The 23,477-nt window shown below is 43.1% G+C and overlaps 1 protein-coding gene across 7 annotated transcripts in view; it reads left to right on the top strand.

Moving 5' to 3' along the window:
* BICD2 (BICD cargo adaptor 2) overlaps positions 1–23,477 on the top strand; it is an 82,515-nt gene that overhangs the window by 50,255 nt on the left and 8,783 nt on the right. For all 7 annotated transcript variants that reach the window (XR_003537239.1, XM_027702731.1, XM_027702727.1 and 4 more), the window contains exons 3-6: positions 7,080–7,232; positions 9,955–10,407; positions 10,946–11,965; positions 13,044–13,195. Coding sequence is in view for 6 of the 7 variants with exons in the window: in XM_027702731.1 (XP_027558532.1) it covers positions 7,080–7,232; positions 9,955–10,407; positions 10,946–11,965; positions 13,044–13,195 (1,778 nt within the window). In the remaining variant the exon portion in view is untranslated. The remainder of the gene's footprint in view (positions 1–7,079; positions 7,233–9,954; positions 10,408–10,945; positions 11,966–13,043; positions 13,196–23,477) is intronic.

The raw sequence follows: 23,477 nt of genomic DNA, 5'->3' as shown, positions 1-23,477 counted from the left end.
CACATTCCACATTCCAGAGGTGTGGCACCTTGTGAAAATAGGACACTCATGCTGGGAAGATCAATCCAGCCAAAGCTTTCATCTCATGCTTTATATGTAAATTAGTTCTGGCCAAATTAAGTCAGTAGGAGACTTCTAATCTTTGATAGCTGTACTAACTTCGGCTTTTTGTCAATATTATTTTAATTGTAAATTCTTTTAAGTCTGACAGCTTTGTGGTATCTAGTGCTGAAGTCCCATGAACTTGCAGCTAGTGTTAAATCTGGCCAAGAAAAACTGTCACCACTGGAAACAGTTAATGGAAGCTTTAAAATAGGCCTTTAATATTAGAGTAATAAAATAAAGGAGCCTTCAACAGCCCTTGTAACAGAGAAGGGCAGGCTTTAATTTACAAGACAAACTTGTATTTATGGTTATTGAAAATAGGTGGTTTGTGGACATTTCTGATGACGCAGGCTTAGCAGGGATTTGACAGGGGACAGAACAGACTTGAATTCTTCAGCGGTTTTGGACTGCAGGCAGGAGGCATGGAGCACAGTGTGGAGCAGTTGTTCTCTAGAATCACTGAAGTGGGAGTTTTTTGAACAGTAATTATCACAGATTAACAGAAGGATGTTAAAATAAAAGCAAAACAAAACAGAAGTAGCAACAAAAAGACTGGGGAGAGAAGCACTGAAAAGTTATCAGTCTGTTAGAAAAGTGATTTATGGAAACACTATAATGTTAGCCTGGGTTTAGCTTGATTAGGAAAAAGTGAGACTGTTCAGGACATTGACTGCTATGATGACAAGGACAGGTCCTTTGGAATTTGATTCCCTGCTGCTCCTTCACCAGGCTCTCCCATTTTCCAGAAAGGGAAGTGGGTCAGTTCTGAGTTTGCTACCAAAGTGTCACAGTGGATTGCATGTGTTGGAGTCTCCTAAGACACCTAGTGCATCAGAAGAATCTAATTTTGGTTCAGGAAATGAAACCCCGAGAGCTTTCAAGGGTCTGAAATGAATTGCAGCACAATACTGTTTCAAAGTTTGCGTTTTGATCTCTCTTTCTGTAACTCCTCTGAGTCATCACGGCTTCCCTGGGCAGAGCCTCACCACTTCACTGGGGTGGGTTTCGTTGCTGTTTGCTGTTAAGAAGTGCAGACACAGGGGTGAATGATTCTGGTTATTAACTTTTTAATAAGCAGCCTCAATCTGAAGTATAAATAAATCTTTTTGGTGTAATGATATGCTTTTTTAAAAACTAAATGTGACTTAGAGCTACCTCTTTGGTACGACTTTTCCTCCTGTGCCTGTGGGCTGTAGACAAGCCCACAGAGGAGGCAGTGACAGCTCTGTGTGTCAGTATGGCTGGTTCGGTGTTCATTTTGTTTTCTGGAAGCATGTTTAACATTTCCTTGCTGGTTTGCATCCATAGGGAGAACTGCTGCAGTCAGAGCTTGAGTTCAGAGGTTTATCAGAATTCAGCTATCCCCCAGGGAACAACATCCCCATGTCCTCCCAAACCTGGGGTAATGACAGGTCGTTGAATGCAGAGGGCTGTTGTAATCTTAAAAGCTTATTTGGCAGGCCTTGGAAGGGTTAAATGTTTTTCATCGTGGCAGGGAAGGACATGGAAAACTGCCAAGCATTTAGATTTGAGATTTGAAAAGCAGCTGGAGTTTAACTGCTCTAAGCAAGCAATCCAGTGCAGGAGGGGAAGGCTGAGTAGCAGTGTTACACAGTGCCATTCATAACACTGCTGTTAGTCTGGGTCAGCATTTTCCACCCAGACTCCCATGACCAGCCGAGGCTGAGGTGCCCAGCGCTGCCCGAAGCCCCAGGAGGACACACCCAGGTCTCTGAGGAAGAAGGTTGGCTGGAAATGCACAGAGGGAATGGGCTCCCCTCTCGTGCTCCTGGAGCTCAGAAATGGCTCAGTTTTATAGAAGATGAGATCACCGTTTGGAAACGAAACCAGTAACAATAACTGACTTATTCCAGTTTTAAATTGAGTTATTTCAGATGGATTTAAACAGTCATCCTCTGATCTCAGAGACCTACCAGTGCCCCCAGCTTCTGATCATGAGGCTCACCCCAGCCCTCCCAGCTTCTTCTACACCGTGGATCTGTTTGTTTCTGTGAAGATATCACACTGCTGCTGCTGCCTGTGTGGGCTGCACCAGTGCCAGACACCTCGAGTTTAGTGCCCAGCAGGCTCCTGGGCAAAGATTGCCCACTTGGGTGGGCATCTACAGCCTGTGGCTCAGGGTCAGGTGTGTTTATCCTCACCTGGGGTTTAGCTTGTAGTTGGAGAGCATCACTGGAGCAGGGAACTTAAACAGAAGTAAATATTGCCACACGAGCCCAGGTGTTCACCCTCCCTTCACACACAAAATAACATTGACAAAGGAAAGGTTGGGAGGGTGTGCTTTTGGTTTGGATAAAATGTGTGAACAGGTAGTAAGCAATGAGTTAAGTAAAAGGACATATGCATTGTATCAAGGCTTAATACTGATTTAGTAGTTCTAAGATTTAACTGGCCCCAGGATATGCTGTGGTATCTGACTGTCAACTCTGGTCTCGCTAATATTGTGCAGAAAAAACTCCCTGACAGTGCATTTCTTTGTTCTCCACTGTTGTGATAAACTCACCCGTAACATCAGGGCTTCTCAAAGGTTTTTATTTAAAGATTTGCAAAAAAAAAAAAATCAGTAAATCTTGAGCTGAGTACATTAATAGAGGTGTACCCCAGCATTAATCACAGATAAAGAGAATCCTGAGACACATAATAAGATACTTTGTCATGGGTACAGAACACAGCTATAGGTGTAGCTGTGTCTGGCTGTAGGTCTGCACCAGCCTCCCTGCATTCAGTGTGGGAGGGGGGTGTGATACACCCTGAATTTTATACGGGGCTTGTGTGGGAAATAAAACTGCTTCTTTTCCTAGCTTAAGGTGGTCTGAGCCAAGATACTGACAGGTGTTTTATTTATAAATCTTTCCTCTTACCAAGGAACATCTTATGCTGTAGCAGTACGTGTGTGCACAGGATCCTGGTGTGACTGGAGGCAAGTTCTTCTGTGATGAGTGGGGCAGCAGAGCCAGGCCACCATGGCACTTACCTTCCCTTCACGTGGATAAACAATTATTTTTATACTATTTTATAGTTTCTCTATTGTAAGAACAGAGTGGGTAAAATTTTAAAAAGGAGAAGCTCTTGAAACTCCCACATCTGAGAAAGAAGAGGGAGGGAAGGCCATCATCACGAGGTGCTGCTGGTCTGCATCTGTGCCCCAAAAGCATTTACCCATTGCCAGGAGCTGTAAACAGCCATGTCATGCAGGTGAACTTTATTGCAGTACTGAAAGTTCAGGTTTCCAAACCTTTTGCTGATGTAATAAACAGCTGGATCTAATGGAATGTTTTATCTTTTTTTTTTCCTCTCTCAAATTAGTGTTTTGATTAGTATCTATAAGAAAACAAGAGAAAGAAAACAATTTGTAAGCTTGTAAGTTGAGAACTAGGGGAAGATTTTGGGGTTCTTATGCAGTCTTAATTCAATTCTGGTTCTAGAAGTATTTTATATCCCAGCCCTTAATTACACAGTTATGTGATATGTTGCCACGGGACCCCAGTCCCCACATATGCGGAGGAAATGCCATTGAAGTCAGATGGGCAGCAGGGAATTCCTACATGACTTGCAAACTGCTGGTCTTTGGAGCCTAAAAAATATAACTTGTTAGTTGTGGTATTGTCTAGTGAAGCTTTCTTTTCGTGCACAGGAAAGCTTAATGGCCCAGGTTTTGACTTCTTAATTTCACTGTTCAGTAGGTCACTGAGTATGGGACTAAGTTACGTACCTGAGGATTAGTCTTTCCAATTTTTGTGCCTGTATTTATTCAGATGTCTAAGAGATGATGTTTAATTGATTATTTTGATGGACTTGGCAGTTTTGTTAGTGATAATGATCTTAGGGGTCTTGTCCAACATAAATGATTCTATGATTTTCTTCTCCCCACAGCAACAGAATATATACATACGAGTTGCTGTCCTGTCTGACTGCACTGTGTTTATTCCACTGGCAGCATCCTTTTATTGTGACTCCTTCCCATGAATAACACAAGAGGGAATGATCATACGTAGAGATACTTAAAAGAATTAAATCTAATCCTAGAATTAGTAATACATTTCAGCAAACTAAGCTTTGGCTCTTGATGATGATAGATAAGTAAAATCAGGCGTGAGCATGTTACTACAGCAGGGAATTCAAACTGACCTCATGAGCTGGTGAAGTTCAGGGCAACAGAACCCCTGCTAGTGACACAGCTTGGCTTGAAAGATCACCCTCTGGCTGGTGACCTGGAGGCCACTCTGCAGTGCCCAGGACAAAGGAAGGAATCAGCTACCTGAGATTTTTCTCTCAATTATTATAATTCTTAGGGTCAAATTAAACGTAATGTTTATATGCTGGAGTGTCCTAGAAAAAGCAGGCTTCTAGCAGTGTTGCAGGACAGTAGTTGTGCTTTTGGCATGCAGGCAAGGGTGAATTCAGACTGGTCCTGAAGGAATTCCTGCTCTTTCTAGTACCAGTGCTACTCAGAGAGGTCTCTTGCAGAACCCTTCTGAGGCAGCGCTGAGAGGGTGAAAATGCTGAAGGCAGTCTGTGGCCTTTAGATCAGGCAAAATCTCTTACAGATCATAGTCTTTTCTTAGGCAGGATGGATGGGAGGGTTCTGCATAGTGGGAATGTTCTCTGGGTTGCGAATTTGAGGGGTTTGTCAGGTAGAATAACACGCAGTGGGATTTTGTGGCTATGAGTTCTCCACACGGCACTTTAATATATATTGCCACTGTATGATCTACTTTTGGGTGGAGGTGTGAGGCACTGCTACAGCCAAGTGCCTGGCCAGACATTCCTGTGTGTTCCAGCCCCTCTTCTCCCCTGTGCTCAGAGGGCGCTCAGGGCAGAGGAGGAAGGAAGATGCCCCTGAGCCACTGAAGCAACAAGGGTCAAAGGAACGTTCGAACTCCCCACCTTTTCTAGAGACCAGAGGAAGTGTGAAACACCACCTGTGAGAACACGTGCAGTGTGTGTGTATCTGTCTTAAATCACACAAATACCACTTTCTGTGTGAGTAATAGAAAAATCTGATCAAGGAAGGATGTTGTAGCTTTAGCTTCTCTATCCTGCAGAAAAATCCCACCATTTGGTCAGTTATACAAGATCACATGGCATCCAGTTGAACCTTGCAGCTTGCAAGCATGCACATTTATTTGACAGGAGAATGCTGAGAGCAAATTGAATGCACAGCTTGCTAAACAGCCAATAAATCTAGGTTAGATCTCCCTTCCCTGGTCAGGAAACAAGGGAGCTATTTTTAAACCTGGCCTTCCTGCACACATGGAAATAGAATGATTTTTCTTGCGCTAGACAAGCACAACAATACTTGCACGTTAAATAATGAGCTCTTGCTGTTGCTTTGAATGAAACAAGCAGGCTTGGACAGAAACCATTCTTTCTTTAGACCAGACAAAGGTTTCCAAAGGTTTCTTCAGGCATTGACCTCTACAAAGATTAGCTCATCCAAGGAGGAAGAGGAGCAAAGCAGCCTGAATGGTGGGGAGAGAAGCTCGCCAGTAGCTTTGTGGGAGGTCTTCCCTTGGGAATGGGCAAAATAGTGTGATGATTTGTTTGATGGAGCCTCTTGCAATCCTGTTAAACAGTATGGATTATCTGGCTGGAGGCTCCTTCTGCCAAAGGCAAGAGGTCTCCATTGCAGTTGTTATGGAGACATAAAGATGTGAACTCATGTCAGCCTTCAGCTTTCCCTGCGGCCCTGGGTTTGTGCAAAGGTAGAGCCAACACTTACTTAGGCCTGGAATGTGGGATATAGCAACTCCTCATTTGCCTTGGTGTGCTGTAGTGTCTGGTTGCAGCAGTTCTGGTTTCTCAGTCTGCCGTGAAGTATTGCTCTCCTCTTTGTTGCTAAAAATAAGCAGACAAGTTTATATAATCTAATCTTTAAATGACGTGTGAGGGAGCTGTAATTTAAATTTATTGGTCTTAACAGTTGCAGGTGATTCTGTGTCTGTGGACATGCCAGATTCAAGTCTTGGCACACGCTCCTGCTGCAAACATTCCCTTATCTCCATGTGCTGTAGGTGCCTGTTGGTACCTGTGTGGTTACTCGTGTGGATCCCTCCTGTAAAAACAACTGTAGTGCCTGTTTGCCTATATCAATAATTCTGTTGCTGTTTTAGAACATAGTTTTCACTTTGTTTTAATGAGGTGTTTTGAAGATGTGGCTTGAAGGAAAATAATACTGGAAAAAATAAAAGCTAAGTACAGTGAGCCATTCCCATAGATGGATATGTGCCAGCTCAATTTATTCGAGTGTCTGTGTATATTCATGAAAGATCCAAAGATCACACTACACCAACATACTGGTTTTTACTTTTTACCTATTTTGAAACAATGGTGATTTTTTTTAAGTCCTTTTTTAAGGTCTTGCATAAGTCTTGGGGCTGAGGGGAGGGAAGATTTTATAAGTCAACTAAAGTTTCTATTTTTTTCTACCTGAGATCTTAGATTTCATTTGAGTTTTAACTCAGTGCCTCTCTCCAAAAGAATTCCTTAGAACTCATTTTCAAATTATTGCTCTGGGCATAAAGAAAATACCTGTTGAAAAGCAGCAGCTAATACATGTCCAAATAAGAACATCTAGAGTCATCTGAATCTGTTTTTCTCTTGTGAAAAGGCTGTTCTTGTTAAAGAGGGAACAGATTTAGGCACTAACTTCTGGTCTGAAAAGCTTTTGCCTGTCGTTACAGCCAGTGGGATGACACAGGTGGGAATGCTGCTTTCCCTGCTTGTTTCTTGACTTTCTTCTGAGTCAGTTGTAAGAGAAGCAAGAAAACAAAAATCTAATTATGTAGAAATACATAAATGGCTTACTTTTCTGTAATTTCAGGGGCGTGGGGAAGAGTTTCTGTTTCAGTAGAATATAATTGATTAGTGCACATAAGGAAAGATATAAAATTTTGGAATTCAATCGTAGCTGATCAAATCACCATCATTTGGGGGTTTGTTTGTTCTTCCAGGTCAACCAGAATGTGGAGATCCAAAGGGCCCGTCTGCGAGATGATATTAAGGAATATAAATTTCGAGAAGCACGCCTGCTGCAAGACTATACTGAGCTAGAAGAGGAAAACATCTGTCTCCAGAAACAAGTGTCTGTCCTGAAGCAAAATCAGGCAAGTTTTTCAACCAGTGAGGTTTGCTTTGGTAGCACCTGTTAATTCCTGTGTTACATTATGGTTCTGTCTTGTTTGAACATCCAACCACTTCTTTAGGTTTGTACTACTTTTGAGACTAAAAGCTCTATATTTTAGCACCAAGAGTTGTCCCTAAATGTTTAAGTCCTTTCTGACTCTGTCTTATAACAGTCACAATGCTTTATTGCCTCTACTTTGACCTCCAAGTCCTTCCATTGCCTTCTCTCTCTCTCTGATGAAAGCAAGTCTCTAGCACTCTGTTTTGTTACTTGGTTTAGTCCTTTTGCTACACTAGGTTTTCAGTGTCTCTTTACAATCCTCTCCATCCATCTATCTGTCCATCCATCCATCCTCCCTCTTCTACAGTATCTGGAAATGGGGGTGTTTCTGAACATATGTTTTAATTATTACTTCATCCTTACATTATCTCTCCAGTTCTGTGCTACTTTCACTAAATTTGCACCACTGTTGTAGTTGCTCTACGCTGTCACACCTCTGTGACTGCTTGTCTGAAAAGTCACATTTAATTGCACAGTTCCACCTATTTTCAGAATTTTAGGAAACTACATTCTTGGAACTTCTTAAGAATTTCCTTGAGTTATCATTTGTGGAGGTAATTAGATTTTATGTGGTCTTTGGCATAGAACACAAAGATGCTCCAAGGGCTGGATCCCCTCTGCTCTGGAGACAGGGTGAGTGAGCTGGGCTGATCAGCCTGGAGAAGAGAAGGTTCTGGGGAGACCTCAGAGGCCCTTCCAGGGCCTAAAGGGGCTCCAAGAGAGCTGGAGAGGCACTTGGGACAAGGGCCTGGAGAGACAGGGCAAGGGGGAATGGCTTCTCACTGCCAGAGGGCAGGGTTAGATGGGATGTTGGGAAGGAATTCTTCCCCTTGAGGGTGGGGAGGCCCTGGCACAGGTTGCCCAGAGAAGCTGTGGCTGCCCCATCCCTGGAAGTGTCCAAGGCCAGGTTGGACAGAGCTTGGAGCAACCTGGGCTAGTGGAAGGTGTCCCTGCTCATAGCAGGAGGGTGGAACAAGATGAGATTTAAGGTCCCTCCCAGCCCAAACCATTCTTTGATTCTACAATTCCATGATAATACTCGAAAACAGCAGTGTTAATACCATCTGTTATAGTCAGCACATAGTAAAAGCTCTTTAAGATTTGCTGCAGAAGTCCTTCAGTGTTCTGAATGAAAACTGCCCTGCCCAGCCAGATATTTGGGACATTGAATGCATTTTATTCATTTTCAGGTGTAATTCTGTGTCAGTGTTCATTTGGGCCTCGCTGCCCAAAATGGGGTTCCAGGGTGGACCTGTTCTCATCTACATATATTTGGTCTAATTTTGGGTGCCCTGCTATGGGGACAGAAGGGTCTGTGGTGCTCTGGATGAAGGCTGGAAGAGAGAGGGAGCTAGTAAAATTGAATCTATGTAGTTCTTTTGGTTTTAACCTTCTTTGTCTCATTCATCATATTCAGAACAGCAAGTGAAAGTTCCCAGCTCCATGTCCATGTTCTAAAATAACAATATTCATATTCAGAAATGCTGCCATTCTGGGCTGAGCCAAACCTAACCTCAGATGCTATCCTGATAGTTGCTAGTAGTTATTGACTGCTGTGTTTGTATTCTGGAATCTCTGAAAATAGATTGCAATCTGAAATATTTTATCTCAGTGGCTGTATACAGAATCCAGAGCTCATTTGTTTCATGACAATGGATTATTTAATTTTCTACCTCAAAGAACTTTATTTGATGAACTTTTAATTATCCTGCTGACATAACTAGAAGCAGCCATCAAGTTTTCCCAGGCTTCACTTGCATCACTGAATTAACATAAAATGCTTGATTCCTGGTTTGTAAGTTGGGTGTGGTACAGCACTCCCAGATTGCTCTATGTTGGCATCTAAAATTCATGTAGCAATTGGCAAAAATAAATAGTGTCATATATCATGTGGTATGATTTCCTTTCTTTCAGGGCAAGGAAAAATATTCTTTAAGCTTTCTTCCTCCCTACTTCCCCCAAGTGATTCAAAATTTCACATTAATCGTTGGTGTTCATAATTTCAGTGCAAGAGAGATTTTAAAATATGCAGTTTTACAGGTAAAAACATGTAGCATGTCATCAAACTCATCAGTGTGAGTCTGAAGCATAGAGTCTGAACTGTAGCCCTCTCAAGATGTGCTGAAATGATGATGAGAAAAATGATAAAACATTTTATTTTGAATGTATAAAAGCAGAGCTTGATTGCAGTTTTAACCCAGTGGTGTGTTCTAATGGCAGTGCAGCACAGTGTCAGAAGCGTAGCTTTGCCATGCTGGGTTTTGGAAATGTGGAGCTTGACTTTATGGAAAGGTTGGCCAGGGAATTTGTTAGTTAAACAGAGAAAATGTTTGCATGCTGTGCTAGGAAGGCCTGTTTTGGGATGCCTCTGTATCACACACTGTATCTCCCATCTGTCCTCATTAAGCTGGAATAGATCAGCTCATTTGACAGTTTGCTTGGTAATTTTAGTCCGTGGTCTCTGTGAAGGTAAATTCCATAAGCCATGTTTTTTGGCACAGTCATAGTGCCAAAACTAGACTCCAGAAATCAAAAAAGTTTCCTATTTCCACCACATTTAAGTGAAATTCAAAAGCAAAATGCCTTGCAGGCAGGCACATTTTCTTTAGAGGTTTTTTTCCCCTCCCTTTGTGTGTCTCCAGGTGGAGTTTGAAGGCCTGAAACATGAAATCAAAAGGCTTGAAGAGGAAACTGAGTTTCTCAACAGCCAGCTGGAAGATGCCATCCGCCTGAAGGAGATCTCTGAGCGCCAGCTGGAGGAGGCCTTGGAGACGCTGAAGACAGAGCGGGAGCAGAAGAACAACCTTCGGAAGGAGCTGTCCCACTACATGAACATCAACGATTCCATGTACAACAGCCACCTGAACATCTCTCTGGATGGGCTGAAGTTCAGCGACGAAGCCACGGAGCCCAACAACGATGAAATCATGAACGGCTTCGAGCAGAACTGCCTCAGCAAACTCAGCAACGGCAAGAACAGCACTTCCACGCCCAAGAAAAACGAAAGCTTCCCTCCGGCCCCAAGTCTGGTTTCAGATCTTCTAAGTGAGTTAAACATTTCTGAAATCCAGAAGCTGAAACAGCAGCTTGTGCAGGTAAATGGGTTTCCTTAAGAATTGCGTGCTCCCAAATAGCTCCTAGAGTTTGTTTGGGGTGTAATTGTGGTCTTTTCAATATCTCATGTGACCACCATGGAGTTCATACTGTATTTGTAAAGGCTTTGATTGATCTAGGATTTGAGGATGTTAAATGTTTGTTGTTTTGGTATTGCTGAGTCTTTCATGAAGTTCCAAGCTTTCCCCATAGACTAGCTGCACGTTTTGTAATATTTATTTGATAATAATAAACTTTATCTTGTCTTTAGCTGAAAGGATGTTTTTACAGTGAGACCATCAGCTAGGGAATAAATGTGTAAAAATGTGCATTTATTTTAAAGAGGAAATGAGAAAGAATTGGCAGTGAACACTGTACTTGAGATAATTTTAGAACACATTATATGGCCTTTTCCATAATGTGCAAGTGATTGGATCACTGTAACCATATGGACCCTTGGCTAAGTTGCTGTCTCTTAGAATAAAACCATTTAAGTGATACAGTTCCCTTCATGTAAATGTCTGTGTTCCCGCATTTCAGATGGAAAGAGAAAAGGTAAACTTGTTAACAACACTGCAGGAATCTCAGAAGCAGCTGGAAAATACGCGGGGGGCCCTCTCAGAGCAGCATGAGAAAGTTGGCAGGCTCACTGAAAACCTGAATGCCATGAAGAAGCTCCAAGCCAGCAAGGAGCATCAGTCTGCCCTTGACAACGAGAAGGACCGAGACAGCCACGAAGATGGAGACTATTATGAGGTTGACATCAATGGGCCAGAGATCCTGGAGTGCAAGTACAAGGTGGCCATGGCAGAAACTACTGACCTAAAAGAAGAGCTCAAAAATTTGAAGGCCAAATACAAAGAATGTGAGTCTAAATATGAGGAAGAGAAGAGTAGATATGAGACCGAGAACCAAGCTCTCACTGAAAAGATCACCTCGCTGGAAAAGTCAAGTAGGCATGACAGAGAACAGGTGGCCAGGCTGGAGAAGGAGCTGAAGAAAGTCAGTGATGTTGCTGGAGAAACACAGGGCAGCCTCAGCGTGGCCCAAGATGAACTAGTCACCTTCAGTGAAGAGCTGGCCAATTTATACCACCATGTCTGCATGTGCAACAATGAGACTCCAAACAGAGTAATGCTGGACTACTACAAGGAAGGTAAAGGTGGACGCAGTAGTCCAGAGGCCAAGGGAAGAAGGTCTCCCATTCTTCTTTCTAAAGGGCTGTTAACTATTGAGCTGGGAAAGGCAGAGAATGGAAGTGGTGACAGCAGCCCATCCCCGGTGTCATCTCTGCCATCCCCTGTGTCCGATCCTCGGAAGGAACCGATGAACATTTACAACCTGATCGCCATAATCCGGGACCAGATCAAACACCTGCAGGCTGCTGTGGACAGAACAACTGAGCTGTCCAGGCAGCGTGTGGCCACTCAAGAACTTGGACCCGTGGTGGACAAAGACAAGGAAGCCCTCATGGAAGAAATCCTGAAGCTGAAGTCCCTGCTGAGCACCAAGAGGGAACAGATAGCAACTCTGAGAACTGTGCTGAAGGCCAACAAACAGGTAACCAGGTGTTACAGGTGTGAAGGTCACAATGTCAGGGATTGGGTCAGAAACACAAAGGAATTTATCTTTGAGGTCACACTACCATTCCCTCAGCTCTGTGGGGCTTTGGGTGCTGATGTTTGTCTAGTCTGAGGCTGAAGGAGGCTGTTTGTTAGAGGCACCCAGCTCTGTAAAGCTGAGAGCTGCGGCTGGAACTGATTTCAGTTGTCACATACTCATGAGACTTTATTGAGACTTCAATCTATTGTCTATCTGAATTAGATCAAGTTATGTTTAATGTAAGACACCTAAAATGAAGAGGTAAATCTTATTTTTCACTTGAAAGATTTCTAGTAGTTACCCTTAAAGAGTTCTGAAACTTAAGTACTCTTTTCTCTCAAACTGCAAAATAAAAGAGAGCCTTCCAAGATGAGGATGGAATATAAGAACATGGTCAAAATATAACGGGTGAAAGATAAAATTAGTCTTTGGGGATTGGTCTGTGACATTCAACACACGTTAGCAGTGTAGTAGATGAAAATAACTGCCATTAAAATGCCACGTGACATGCCTTGTCATCTCCTCTGCGGTTAAAGCAATGGAAATTGAAGTTGTCTTTAAAAAAAGAAGGTATATAGTGTTGTTTAGGAATGATACATTAAGTTTTCTTTTGCACATTTTAATAAAGATGTCCCAAATGTAAGATAGGCAAAATGCTATAAGGGTTAGAGAACTGTGCAAGTGATTGACAAATGTATTTAAATATCAAGATACTAAATAGACTGCTTCATTCCTTTGTGTTGAAGTATATAAACTTTTAATTTATTATAGTAGTTGAAGGTGTCTCTACATGTATATTTTGTAACTTCCTCGATGTTGCTGCATGGTTAATGGGAGTAGGAGACTCCTGTGTTTGTTCCCAATGTTCAGAAATGAAGTTTTATTTTATCTGTGTAAGAAAGCTGACCACAAGTTTAACATTCCAGTACAAAGTAAATGTTTCATTATGTGAGTAGTGATTAGAAATCTCTTAGCCAGCCATTTGGTGAAGAGTTTCATTAAATGTTACATTTCCATTCTTCCTGGTCACCAACAGACTGCAGAGGTAGCCCTTGCCAACTTAAAAAGCAAGTATGAGAACGAGAAAGCGATGGTTACAGAGACCATGATGAAGCTGCGAAATGAGCTGAAGGCTTTGAAAGAAGACGCTGCCACCTTCTCTTCCCTGAGAGCAATGTTTGCTACAAGGTAAAAAAACATAGGAACTCTGCAAAACGTCATTCCTTGCTGGTGTGGGGAAGAGTTGGGCATCCTCCCCACCCACCCCTGCAGAGAGTGGAGGGGTGGGTGCCTTTTCCCGAGATCCTTGCTTACAGTGTGTGTCTGTGACATGCTCCTGTTGATGAGGAACATGCAGGGACATAATGTGCTGCTACAAAACATCAAGCTGTTGTGGTGATATTTACTGAATTTGAGTGGGAGATTATCACTGGTTCTTGAAGCCATTAGCTCTGCGAAGGAGTGACATTTTAACAATGCAAAATGAGCGTTTATTATGCACTAAAAACGTGAGTCTGCTTGACCCTAATGACCTAGAAAAAAGTAAAGATGTTGCAAACGTATTATTATTCTTAGATTGTCCATCCTGCAGCTGGCATCTGTCATTTCATTGACCTGTGTGAGGTGATTTGGTTGCTTATGGCTTTGGAACTTGCTTCTGCTGCTTAGTTAAGCTTCGTGGTGTGGTGTTGAGACATAAACCCCTGCTGACACATAGAATCACGGAATCATCAAGGTTGGAAGAAACCTTGAAGATCATAAAGTCCAACCCTCCACCCAGCACTGCCACTGTAGCTACCAAACCATATCACCTGGTGCCAGATCCAGACGTCTCTTGAACGTGACTTCACCAGCTCCCTGGGCAACTTATTCCAATGCCTGACCACACTAACAGTGAATTTTTTTTTCTTATATCTAATGTAAATCTCCCCTGTCTCAGCTTAAGGCCATTTACTCTTGTCCTCTCACTGCAGGCATGGTGGAAGAGACCAGTCCCACCTCATACAACCTCCTGTCCGAGAGCTGTAGAGAGTGATGTGGTCCCCCCTGAGCCTCCTCGGGTCTAAACAAACCCAGGTCCCTCAGCCATTCCTCATGTTTTCCAGACCCTTTGTGGGCCTTGTTGCCCTACTCCAGACACACTCCGGCCCCTCAGTGTCCTTTTAAAGTGAGGGGCCCAGAACTGAACACAGGACTCGAGGTGCAGCCTCACCAGTGCTGAGTACAGGGGGATGATCACTTCCCTAGTCCTGCTGGCTACACTATTCTTGATCCAGGCCATGATGCCACTGGCCTTCTTGGGCACCTGGGCACTGCTGGCTCATGTTCAGCCACTGCCAACCAGCCCCTCCAAGTTGCTTTGTGCCAAACAGCTCTCAAGCCCCTCTGCCCCCAGCCTGGAGCTGCAGGGGTTGTTGTGACCCCAGTGCAGGACCCAGCCCTTGGCCTGGTTGAACCTCATGCTGTTGTCCTTGGCCCATTGATGGAGTCTGTCCAGGTCCCTCTGCAGAGCCTTCCTGCCCTCCAGCAGATCAACCTTCCCACCCAACTTGGTGTTGTGTGCAGATTTACTGGGGGTGCACTCAATGCCCACATCCAGATCATCAATAAAGATGTTAAACAGGACCAGCCCCAGAAGTGAGCCCTGGGGAACAGCACTAGTGACCCACCTCAACTGGATTTAGCTCCATTCCCCACAGCTGTCTGGGCCCAGCCATCAGCCAGTTTTTTACCCATCGAAGAGTCCACCCATCCAAGCCACAAGCAGCTAGTTTTTCTGGGAGGATGCCGTGGGAGATGGTGCCAAACACTTTACTGAAGTGTAGATAGACACATTCACAGCCTTTCCCTCATCTGGGTCAGTGTGTCATAGAAGGAGATCAGGTTGATCAAGCAGGACCTTCCTTTCACAAATCCATTCCAGCTGGGCCTGATTCCCTTGTTGTGCTGCACGTGCCATGGTGGCACATTACACAGCACATAACATGTCCCAGCTCATGACATGCCATGTGCTGTAGCAGTGATAAATGCTGTTTTGCTGTGCATGCTGCTGTCATTGATTCCTTCTTCTTGCATACAGAATTCTTTTGGGGAGTGTTGAGGCAATACCACGTTCCACATTCTGGGTCTGCTTCACAGCTCAAGAGCATTCAGTTTTGCTCCTGCACAGAGACAGTCCTGGGAAACAGGAAAAGAGAAACCTTTATCTAAAAATGGGCAGTTTCAGCTCAGCAGGATTCACAGGCACAGCCCTGGCAGTGTTGATTTGCCACACATCCCTAAGTGCATTCCAGGCATTGCCTTGGGATGCTGTTTAACATAACCTAGACACCTGGTTTTAAGCTAAGCCACAGGGATGGGGGAGTCTATATGTGCTCTGTGCTGCTTCCTTCTCTGCCCTCTCTGGACACTTGGAAAAAACTAAAGAAAACAAAAAGCCACAAAAGGTTTTTCTCTGTCACCTGCTAAGGAGCACCATGGTAAGGAATCATGAGGATGCAGATGAGGATTCCTGAGTCTTCTCTGTACAGTCATTTTTGGGGGTGCTTCTACAGGAGCTCTCATGTTCCTTGAGCAATCTTCGGCTTCCTTGTGATTCTGCTTTTCTCAGCAGTATCTATGCATGAAGTAATCATGGAAAGTGAAATGGATACCAAGGAATGCTAAAGGTTTAACTCGTTCTGCCAGAGAAAGGAATGGCCTATACAGTCTGGATTTGTCCTACTTTCTTTCCTCTCTCTCTCTCCTTTTCTGGAGTGTAATTAATATGCAGAAATTGCAATCTCTTTGTTAGTTGTAGATCAGCTTGAAGCTGGGAGGAAAAAGCATACAGTTAACTTCCAGTTATTTTTCCCATATCCAGATAGCCAGCTGGCTAATTTCCACCTAAGTGCAGTATGTTGATTTTCCTGCCTCAGTATGAGAGGGTGGTCGTGAACTGGTTTGGAGAGGAAGAATTCTCAGAGAAGTGCCAGAGGGGTAATTCTCTCTCTGTCTTTCTCTTGATGTTTTACTCTAGAAGTCAATCTTGCCCTTTTCCTGGGAAGACAGTAACAAGGATTCCTTGGCATGGGGAAATTGGAGGCAGAATAGAAGTTTTCCTGAAAGGAACAGACTCAGGAGCTGTGTCCTGATGTGCTCTCACAGGGAGTCGTGGGTGAAAAGAGGAGGAGTGAGCTCTGTTTGGAGATGCACAACAGACTCCCCTGCCTAAATGAACAATTGTAATTTCTGAATTTATGACCTAGTACTGTAGGGTGTTGTCACCCCTTCCCCTCCTGATCCCTGGTCAGGGAGCATTAGTAGCTTGGTGGTTGCCCAAGTGCATTCCTCTCAGTGGCTCTTTCATCCAAGTCTCCATTTCAGTTAAGGTGGGTTTAGAAGGGGTGTTCCTAGGTGCTTTAGTGAAGATAAGCTCAAAACCTGTTTTGGAGTGTGATTTTTAGGTGTGTTTCAAATATCAGAGGAGTGTAACAGCCTAATTTGTCTTCGCTGTCACAAGTAGCCTGCAAATGGAGGACTTCTTAACAGCCAAGAGGTTTGTACCCATGATAAGGAGGGTACATGGAGGATTTACCCCTCCATGTTTGCTTCAGTGTTGTGTTCAAGTGTGGAACAAAGAAAATATGTATTTCCCACAGGAAAACTCCCATTTTGTAGGATGCAAGAGAGCTGTAACAATAGATGAGAGTTGGAGGCTGGGCATGAATATAGTAACTGACCTAATTTCCTTTTTAAAGTAGGTTAATCCCACTAATTTGACAATGCTACCAGCTATTTTTAATAGGTAATGGAAATACAATAAGAGCTCTGCTGGAGACAAGGGAAGGCTTGCACAGCACAGATTAACAGCTCCCAGCACTGAGGGACTGCTGCAGCACCCTAGACAGCACTGTGTGCCTAAAATCAAGTTGTCATACAGAGGAATAAGTCAAGATATGAGTAATGTACAAAGAGCACATATTTGCAGTTAACTCACTTCACTTGGGTCTTTGTTCAAGTGTATATGAACCAAGAGGCTACTTTCAAGGTGTTGAGTGTTGAGTTTATGGTGACCAATGCCCTGCAATGTTTAATGTGACCACCAGCACCAAGCAGTGAGTGTGAACAGGGGGTCCCAGAGCAGGGTTTGGGGCTATTCATGTCACTTCAGAGTGAGCAGAGAGCCAGGAGCTGGTCCTTGTTTTTCCTGGCAAAAATATTTGACCTCCAAAGTGTATTTGATGGTAGGTTTTGCATTATTATTTTTTTTAAACTGCCATTTAGTAGGCTAAGGAAATTGGAAGATTTTTTTAACACAGGAGAATATAAATCCCTACTTAAGTGTGAGCAGGAGGGTTAGTGGCAAATTTGACATAAATTAATTCATCCTCCTCTAAAATATTGTCAGAAGAAAGACTGATTCCTTTCTTTGCTAGACAAAGAGCTGCTCCCAAGTGCTTTGAGGGAACTTGAAGTGAATATATCCAGTTTTCTAATGATTTAGGGTAGGAGTGAAGCATGATTTCCATGTCTTGTAGGTCAAGATATGTTTCTGGGTTGCCTGTAAGCAATTTGTTCTTCAACCTTAGAGGCAAATCCGACCTCAGGTTTCTTAAAATTGATTGCAGAGGAAAAAATACTGAGGCAAAACAGATGAGAAAAAAATCTGACTTGAAATTTCAGCTTGAGGTTTGTTTTGTATAAATTTTCAGTGAGGAAGGAGGAAGAAAAGTGTAGGTTTCTGCTGGTTGTTTGGAGAACACCTCTGAAGCTGCATTTTCCAGAGTGCACTGCCAGTGCTAATGAAGCACAAACTCCACAGATTCATCCACCACCAATTCAGGTTCAAGTCCTTGAAGGATGATTAGATGTAGGGCAGGAGGCCAGCATGGCCATCCCTTCACAGCCAAGGAAAGAATGCACTGGGAAAACTTGTCATGGATTAAGCAAGGAAACAGTTTGAACACAAATTTGCATTTTAAAAAGCAAAGGTTATTTTATTTTGTTATGCTAGTGTTTTCCTTGAGTTTAATTTGCTAGAATTTGAGTAAGCATCCTTCAAAAAATTCTACTAAATATAGAAAATGGCAGAAACCATACACAGTGCAAGTACAACATGGGGTTTGACCTTTCTCTTTCCTGTTGTTTTCTTGCTGGTTTTCTGTGTTTTGATATAGCCTGCAAGTGTCTTGCTCTTTACCTTGCATGCTCAGTCCTACATGCACTCATGGAGGATACCAAAATCAATTCTCTTTAGAAGGACCTCCTGTGTGACAGGTTACAGCCAGTGCAGGATGAAGTAAAGGTGGCTAAAACCAGCCCAGGTGTTTGCTGAGAGTCAGGCACCAAGCAATTACGTTCATATGAAGTTGCACTTGTCCTAATAAACCCTGACAAGACTTACACTGGCTCTGAGAAGTGACTTAGGATACAACTTCACCCCTCTGGTGAAAGGCACAGGCTTCTCAGCTTTGCTGTTCATGTAGTCTCTGGTTCTTTTCCAGAGACTGAGAATAAGCAATGGAAGTAAGAGAACAAGACATTTCTCATTCTTCCAAAATAAAGAAATGAAGAATTTTATTCTAAAGCAAAATAAAAGCCTTCTAGCAGAGCAGAAGGCTTTGGAAAGCAGAAAACAAGTGTGCCCAGATGTAATGAATGGCTATCCCCACGTTCCAGTATTTCATAAACAGTAAATAAAGGGAGAGACAAACTACAATAAGTCAGCAAGGGGACAAGGGGCAACTGTTAGAACATACTGGAAAAACTGAGAGCATGTAACAAGAGATTAAAATGACAAGATAGTACTTTTGATAGAGAAACAAAATCATGATTACAACATATGGAACTAGCAGCGAGCTGTCGTTCTCTAATAGAGAAAAGGTGTTTCAGATGAATACATACATTAGCCTGGAATCCCACTCTTGTCAGTTTTCCAAGAATTCAAAGCATTTGGGAAAATATTCTTGTGTTCGTGGCCATCAAAGGCCTGCAGAATATAGAGGAGTTTAAATTCACGTGGAGAACAGGATTGAGAGTTACAGCTAAAGGGTCTTGGCAGTGGACTCCACATGGTAAAGTATTCAACTTTTCTAAAAATATCCCATAGGATAAATGGTCAGAGGAGCCAGACACAGAAAATGTGACTTTAAAAATTTCCAGAATGGGATTCCCAGACGGGAGTAACAGCATTTGCCTCCTATTTCTGGTGCTAGATCTAGAAGTGATGAATGATGTCTGGAGACAAAAAAGGTCTGGGCTGCCTGCACCCACGTGAAAGGAAGGAGACATCCAGGCAGGACAAAGGCATTCACTGTCCTATAGGCATGCTGCAAAACCCACAAGGGATGTTGTGCACATACTCGTGTTTACAGCACTGATGTGCCTGCTCTAGACTCTGTGTCTGGCAATTAAAATGTCTGCTACAAGAAATGCTGGTTATGTTGAGACTCAACCTTGGTGGAGGTGCCCCTTGTAGACAGACCCTGGACTGGGGTTGCAGCACTCTTCTCCCAGGGATTTGTTGGAGTGGCTGTGTCCACACCACATTCCCATGTGCCCAGTGCTCTGCTTGGTCACTGCTGTTTAGGAGTGACCCACTATTCCTATGAAATAATAGTGGTGCAGAGAACTCCTCAGAGTAAAGACTGTGCCAGCTCTTGTTAGGCAGCTGTCTGCCCTTTTGGATTTAACAAAGTGGAAAGTGAGTTACTGTAAAATATGGGGCATCACTGCAGCAGCAGTTACTTGTCTCCCTGGTGTTTCAGACTGGCAAGTCTTGGTTTTGTTTGGCAATTCCTAGGAAGTGTCAGTGCTGGTAGGCTGTAAAAAGCAAAGCACATGCACAGTTTGGGTGGGGTGGAGAGAGATGACATGAGTTTGGGATTAGATCCTCCACCCCCTGCCACTCCTTCAGCGAAGAACTGGGAAAAATGTTCTGCTTGTGTGATAGCTTTACACTTCTAATCTAGTGGCATAAGACTATTACTTTTAACCTTTAAACATAAAAAAGAAAGGCATTTTCTTTTGAATTTTAGGAGGAGCAACTTTGCCATAGAAGTTTATCATCTGTCCTTGAGAGTTTTTATTGGTGGAAATTGGGAAGAGCTGTAGTGTCCTGCCCTGAGAGGCTGGTTGCTCTTCTCAGTGCAGAAGGTAATTCTTCCCATATGTTTCAAATTACAGGAAAGATTTGTGGTCTGATTACCTTCTTTGTTAGCTTTTACTAACACACTTTGATTACACATGGCTGATTATGAAGGTTCTAGAAAACTATAGATGGATATAAACCATCTCTGTTCATCGTGAAAATCACAGTAAATTACGCAAATAAAGGCCACAGGTTTTATTTATTTCAAATAATACAACTCAGGTGAGTTTTTTTGGTGCAAGGTATTGAGGAAGTAATCACAAATTAGCAATTGGCTAAAGGTTTCCATTCCCTTGAAGTTGCTTATCTGTAACTGTAAACTGCCTAAATCTGGGGTGCTGTGAGGAAAGGATTTAAAGCAGGAGTAGATTCACTCCAGTGACCCTGCACCTGGGAATACCAAGACCTGGAGAATATTAGTGTGGGAAACCATATCTTATTCCTTCTGTTGTTTATTCTCTGTCTGTTCTGTGAAGTAGAATGTCTGTGTAGAGTGTTTACTACAGGTGTTTACAGACACTTGGAGGTGCTCTCACAGACATGCTTGAGCTTCTGCCCTTTTGAGTTCCTCCAGAGGAGACCAGGTCAGGCAGATTGTGTGAGATCATAGAAATGATCTGGTTTCTGAAGACAGGCCTGTCAGTCCCTAATAACCACCTTCTGTTCTTCCACTTAAACAGCCAAATGGGGTACAGACTGGCTCCAAATCTCCCCTGGGTGCTGAGGAGCCCATCTCTGGTACACCACATGTGCCACACAAGGCAGAGCAGCAGAGACCTTGTGAAAGGAGCTTCTGTCACTTTGTTGCTGCTGTAACCTTCTTCCCTGTGTTCCTCTGGGAACACAGATTATCTCTTTCTCTGCAGATGAGCTGGTTTTCACCAGGGGTTGGGTTAAGGGGAGGGTGGGGGGAAGGTGTTAAAAATCAGTCCTTCATATTAATTTCTAATATAAAGAGTTAGAAACAGCACATGGCTGATCTCTTACAGCCGAACGCAGTCAGTGCTCATTTACATCTCATTTTGACTGTCTTTGCTAATACATTTCCCAGTTTTTAATACAGCTGAAAAATTGTGATTTTAATCCTCCATGTTTGAATTTCTTATGTGGTTTGACAGTCTTATCTCTCAAGGTGGAAGAAGTTGATGCTTCTCTCTAATGCCTTCTTCAGTGACATCTGTCCTGCTTCCTTGGAAGTTGTGACATGGTTCTCATTGATTGCAGGGGAGAGGGAAAAGTATAATTATGCCCAGGTCCATTTGATTACATCACTTTTTTTTTTCCCCCTGAAACAGACCTTGATTTACTGGTGAATTTAGCTATAAATGGTATTAAAACTAGTACATGCTAAAGCTTACATAAACTGGTCTGTAGAATAAGGCACAACTGGTGTTTGTGGGGAGCAGTGGTGTGCAGCTTTGGAAAATGCCACAAACCATTGTTGGGTTTTTCAATAATTTGGCTTCAGAGAGTGTTTTAGAGTATTTAATTTCTCATCATTATATTTAACACTTAGGATATTTATTTCCTCTTTGTAGATATTTGTTTTAGCTGATGATGGTTTTAAAAATCTAGTTGAAGTTTCCTTAAGCTTCTTTTTTTGTTGTTGTTGTTAATTGCCAACAGTAAGAAAATGGGCAACATTAAAGCCTCGTGTTCACTATCCACTTGAAGCTGTGAATGTGTGAAAGTACAACAGGCTTATGCTAATTTCATATCCTTCCTAAATGCATGAGAGCTTAATTATTTTCTTTCAAAGGTGTTTTTAAAACAAAGACATCTTCTATTCTGACTTTATTGGATATACAGCTGGGAAGTAGCTTAGCAGCTAGCAAATGGAATTGTAAAAGGGAAGGAGCTTTTATTATTCTATCTGCAAAGCAGTGAAAATATACACACACCCAACACAGAGATGTGCTGCCAGAGCTGCTGCTGCCAGCTAAAGCAGTGCCAGAGGCTGTGCTGTCTTAGATGCTTAGGGAGGCGACATTGTTGGGGTTTGGGGGGGTTAAGAAAATTAATTTGGGAGTCAGCAAGCAGCAGGAAGGAAGGAAGGAAGTGGGGCAGATCCCAGTCCACCTCTGCATGCAGCTTCTACAGCCACTTTTAGGGAACTTCTTTACCCTTTGTTCCAGTGAATAATTGCTGTGCTTTGCACAGTGGTGTTCTCTGACCCTGGCCAGCTGTGCTTGCACCAGGACAAGGTTTCGGTTTTGAGGCTTCAAAATGATTCCTTTTGGCTTAAAGATCAGCAAACCAGGTTCAGGACACAGGGCAGTGCGTAGGCAGAGCAGTTAATACTCCTGCCTCTGCCCAGTCCCCTCCTATAGAGGTGAGAAGAGTTGCTCAGGTACAGTTAAAAACTGCAGCTGCTACTGATAACACCTCCCTTGTGTTGGAAAGGAAGTAAAACCTCCCTGAATATAATTTTATGGAAAACAAAGGAGGGGGGAAAAAAAAAAGCTAATTTAGGTATTTGAAATAGTGAATACCTTGTCATTTCTAGGCACAGTCATTTAATGTTGTAAATCTTTGTGCTAACAGGAAGCTTGATGAGGTAATGACTTGCTACAATAATCTTTTGGAGTCAAAATCCTGGCTTTAATTATAGCTTGGCTCACATAGGAAAGACTTCATTGCCTTCTAAACTCTGCCAGGCATCTGTCTGTGTCACCAGTCAGCCACTGGCTCTGGCAGAACTGGCTGTGCTTGATCAAGAGGCAGGAGTGATATCAGCACGTGAGCAAGACCATGTGGGCAGTCCCTGCTCTGCTTTACTGCCAGAGTTTTGTTATCTCTTCATCATCTCTTTTTGTTCTAAATGGGGTGGGGGGAAGAGATCTGCCCCCTTGCCATGTCTGGCTTGGATTAGCACCTCTCTGGTGCCAATCAAATCAACAGACAGCAGCAGTCCTGACACTGCTTCACCGAGCTGAAAGTTTTAGGGCCCTGTCTGTACAAAAAAAGTCGATATGTTTTGATTCACAAGAAAGAAGCTGGAAAGGGGGAGGAAAAACCTCCATGTAATTTCACCTTGCCCAGATCTTTTGGGAGGGTAATAGTGAGCGTGAAATAAGGGGAGCAGGGACAGCCCACTCTAGTACCAGATCATATTTTCCTGCAGCAATCGCATTCCGTTCCTCAAGGAATTGGTAACGCTGTCTGGACATTCCCCTGGTTTGCAGCAGTGGAGCTTGGAAGGAACCAGATTTGAAGTGTGGGCAAAAAAAGGTCACTTTTGATATAACTAGACTTGGCTTTTCACCTCAAATGTCACGAGTGTGTGCGAAAGCTGGAGGGAAACCTCACAACCCTCAGGCCTCCCAGGAATCTTTAGCC

This window comes from Neopelma chrysocephalum, unplaced genomic scaffold (genome assembly GCF_003984885.1).
Source record: "Neopelma chrysocephalum unplaced genomic scaffold, ASM398488v2 Primary Assembly neopelma1_194, whole genome shotgun sequence".
Lineage (NCBI taxonomy): Eukaryota > Metazoa > Chordata > Aves > Passeriformes > Pipridae > Neopelma > Neopelma chrysocephalum.
Note: the sequence above shows the minus strand (reverse complement) of the source record. Positions and strands in the feature narration are given on the sequence as shown.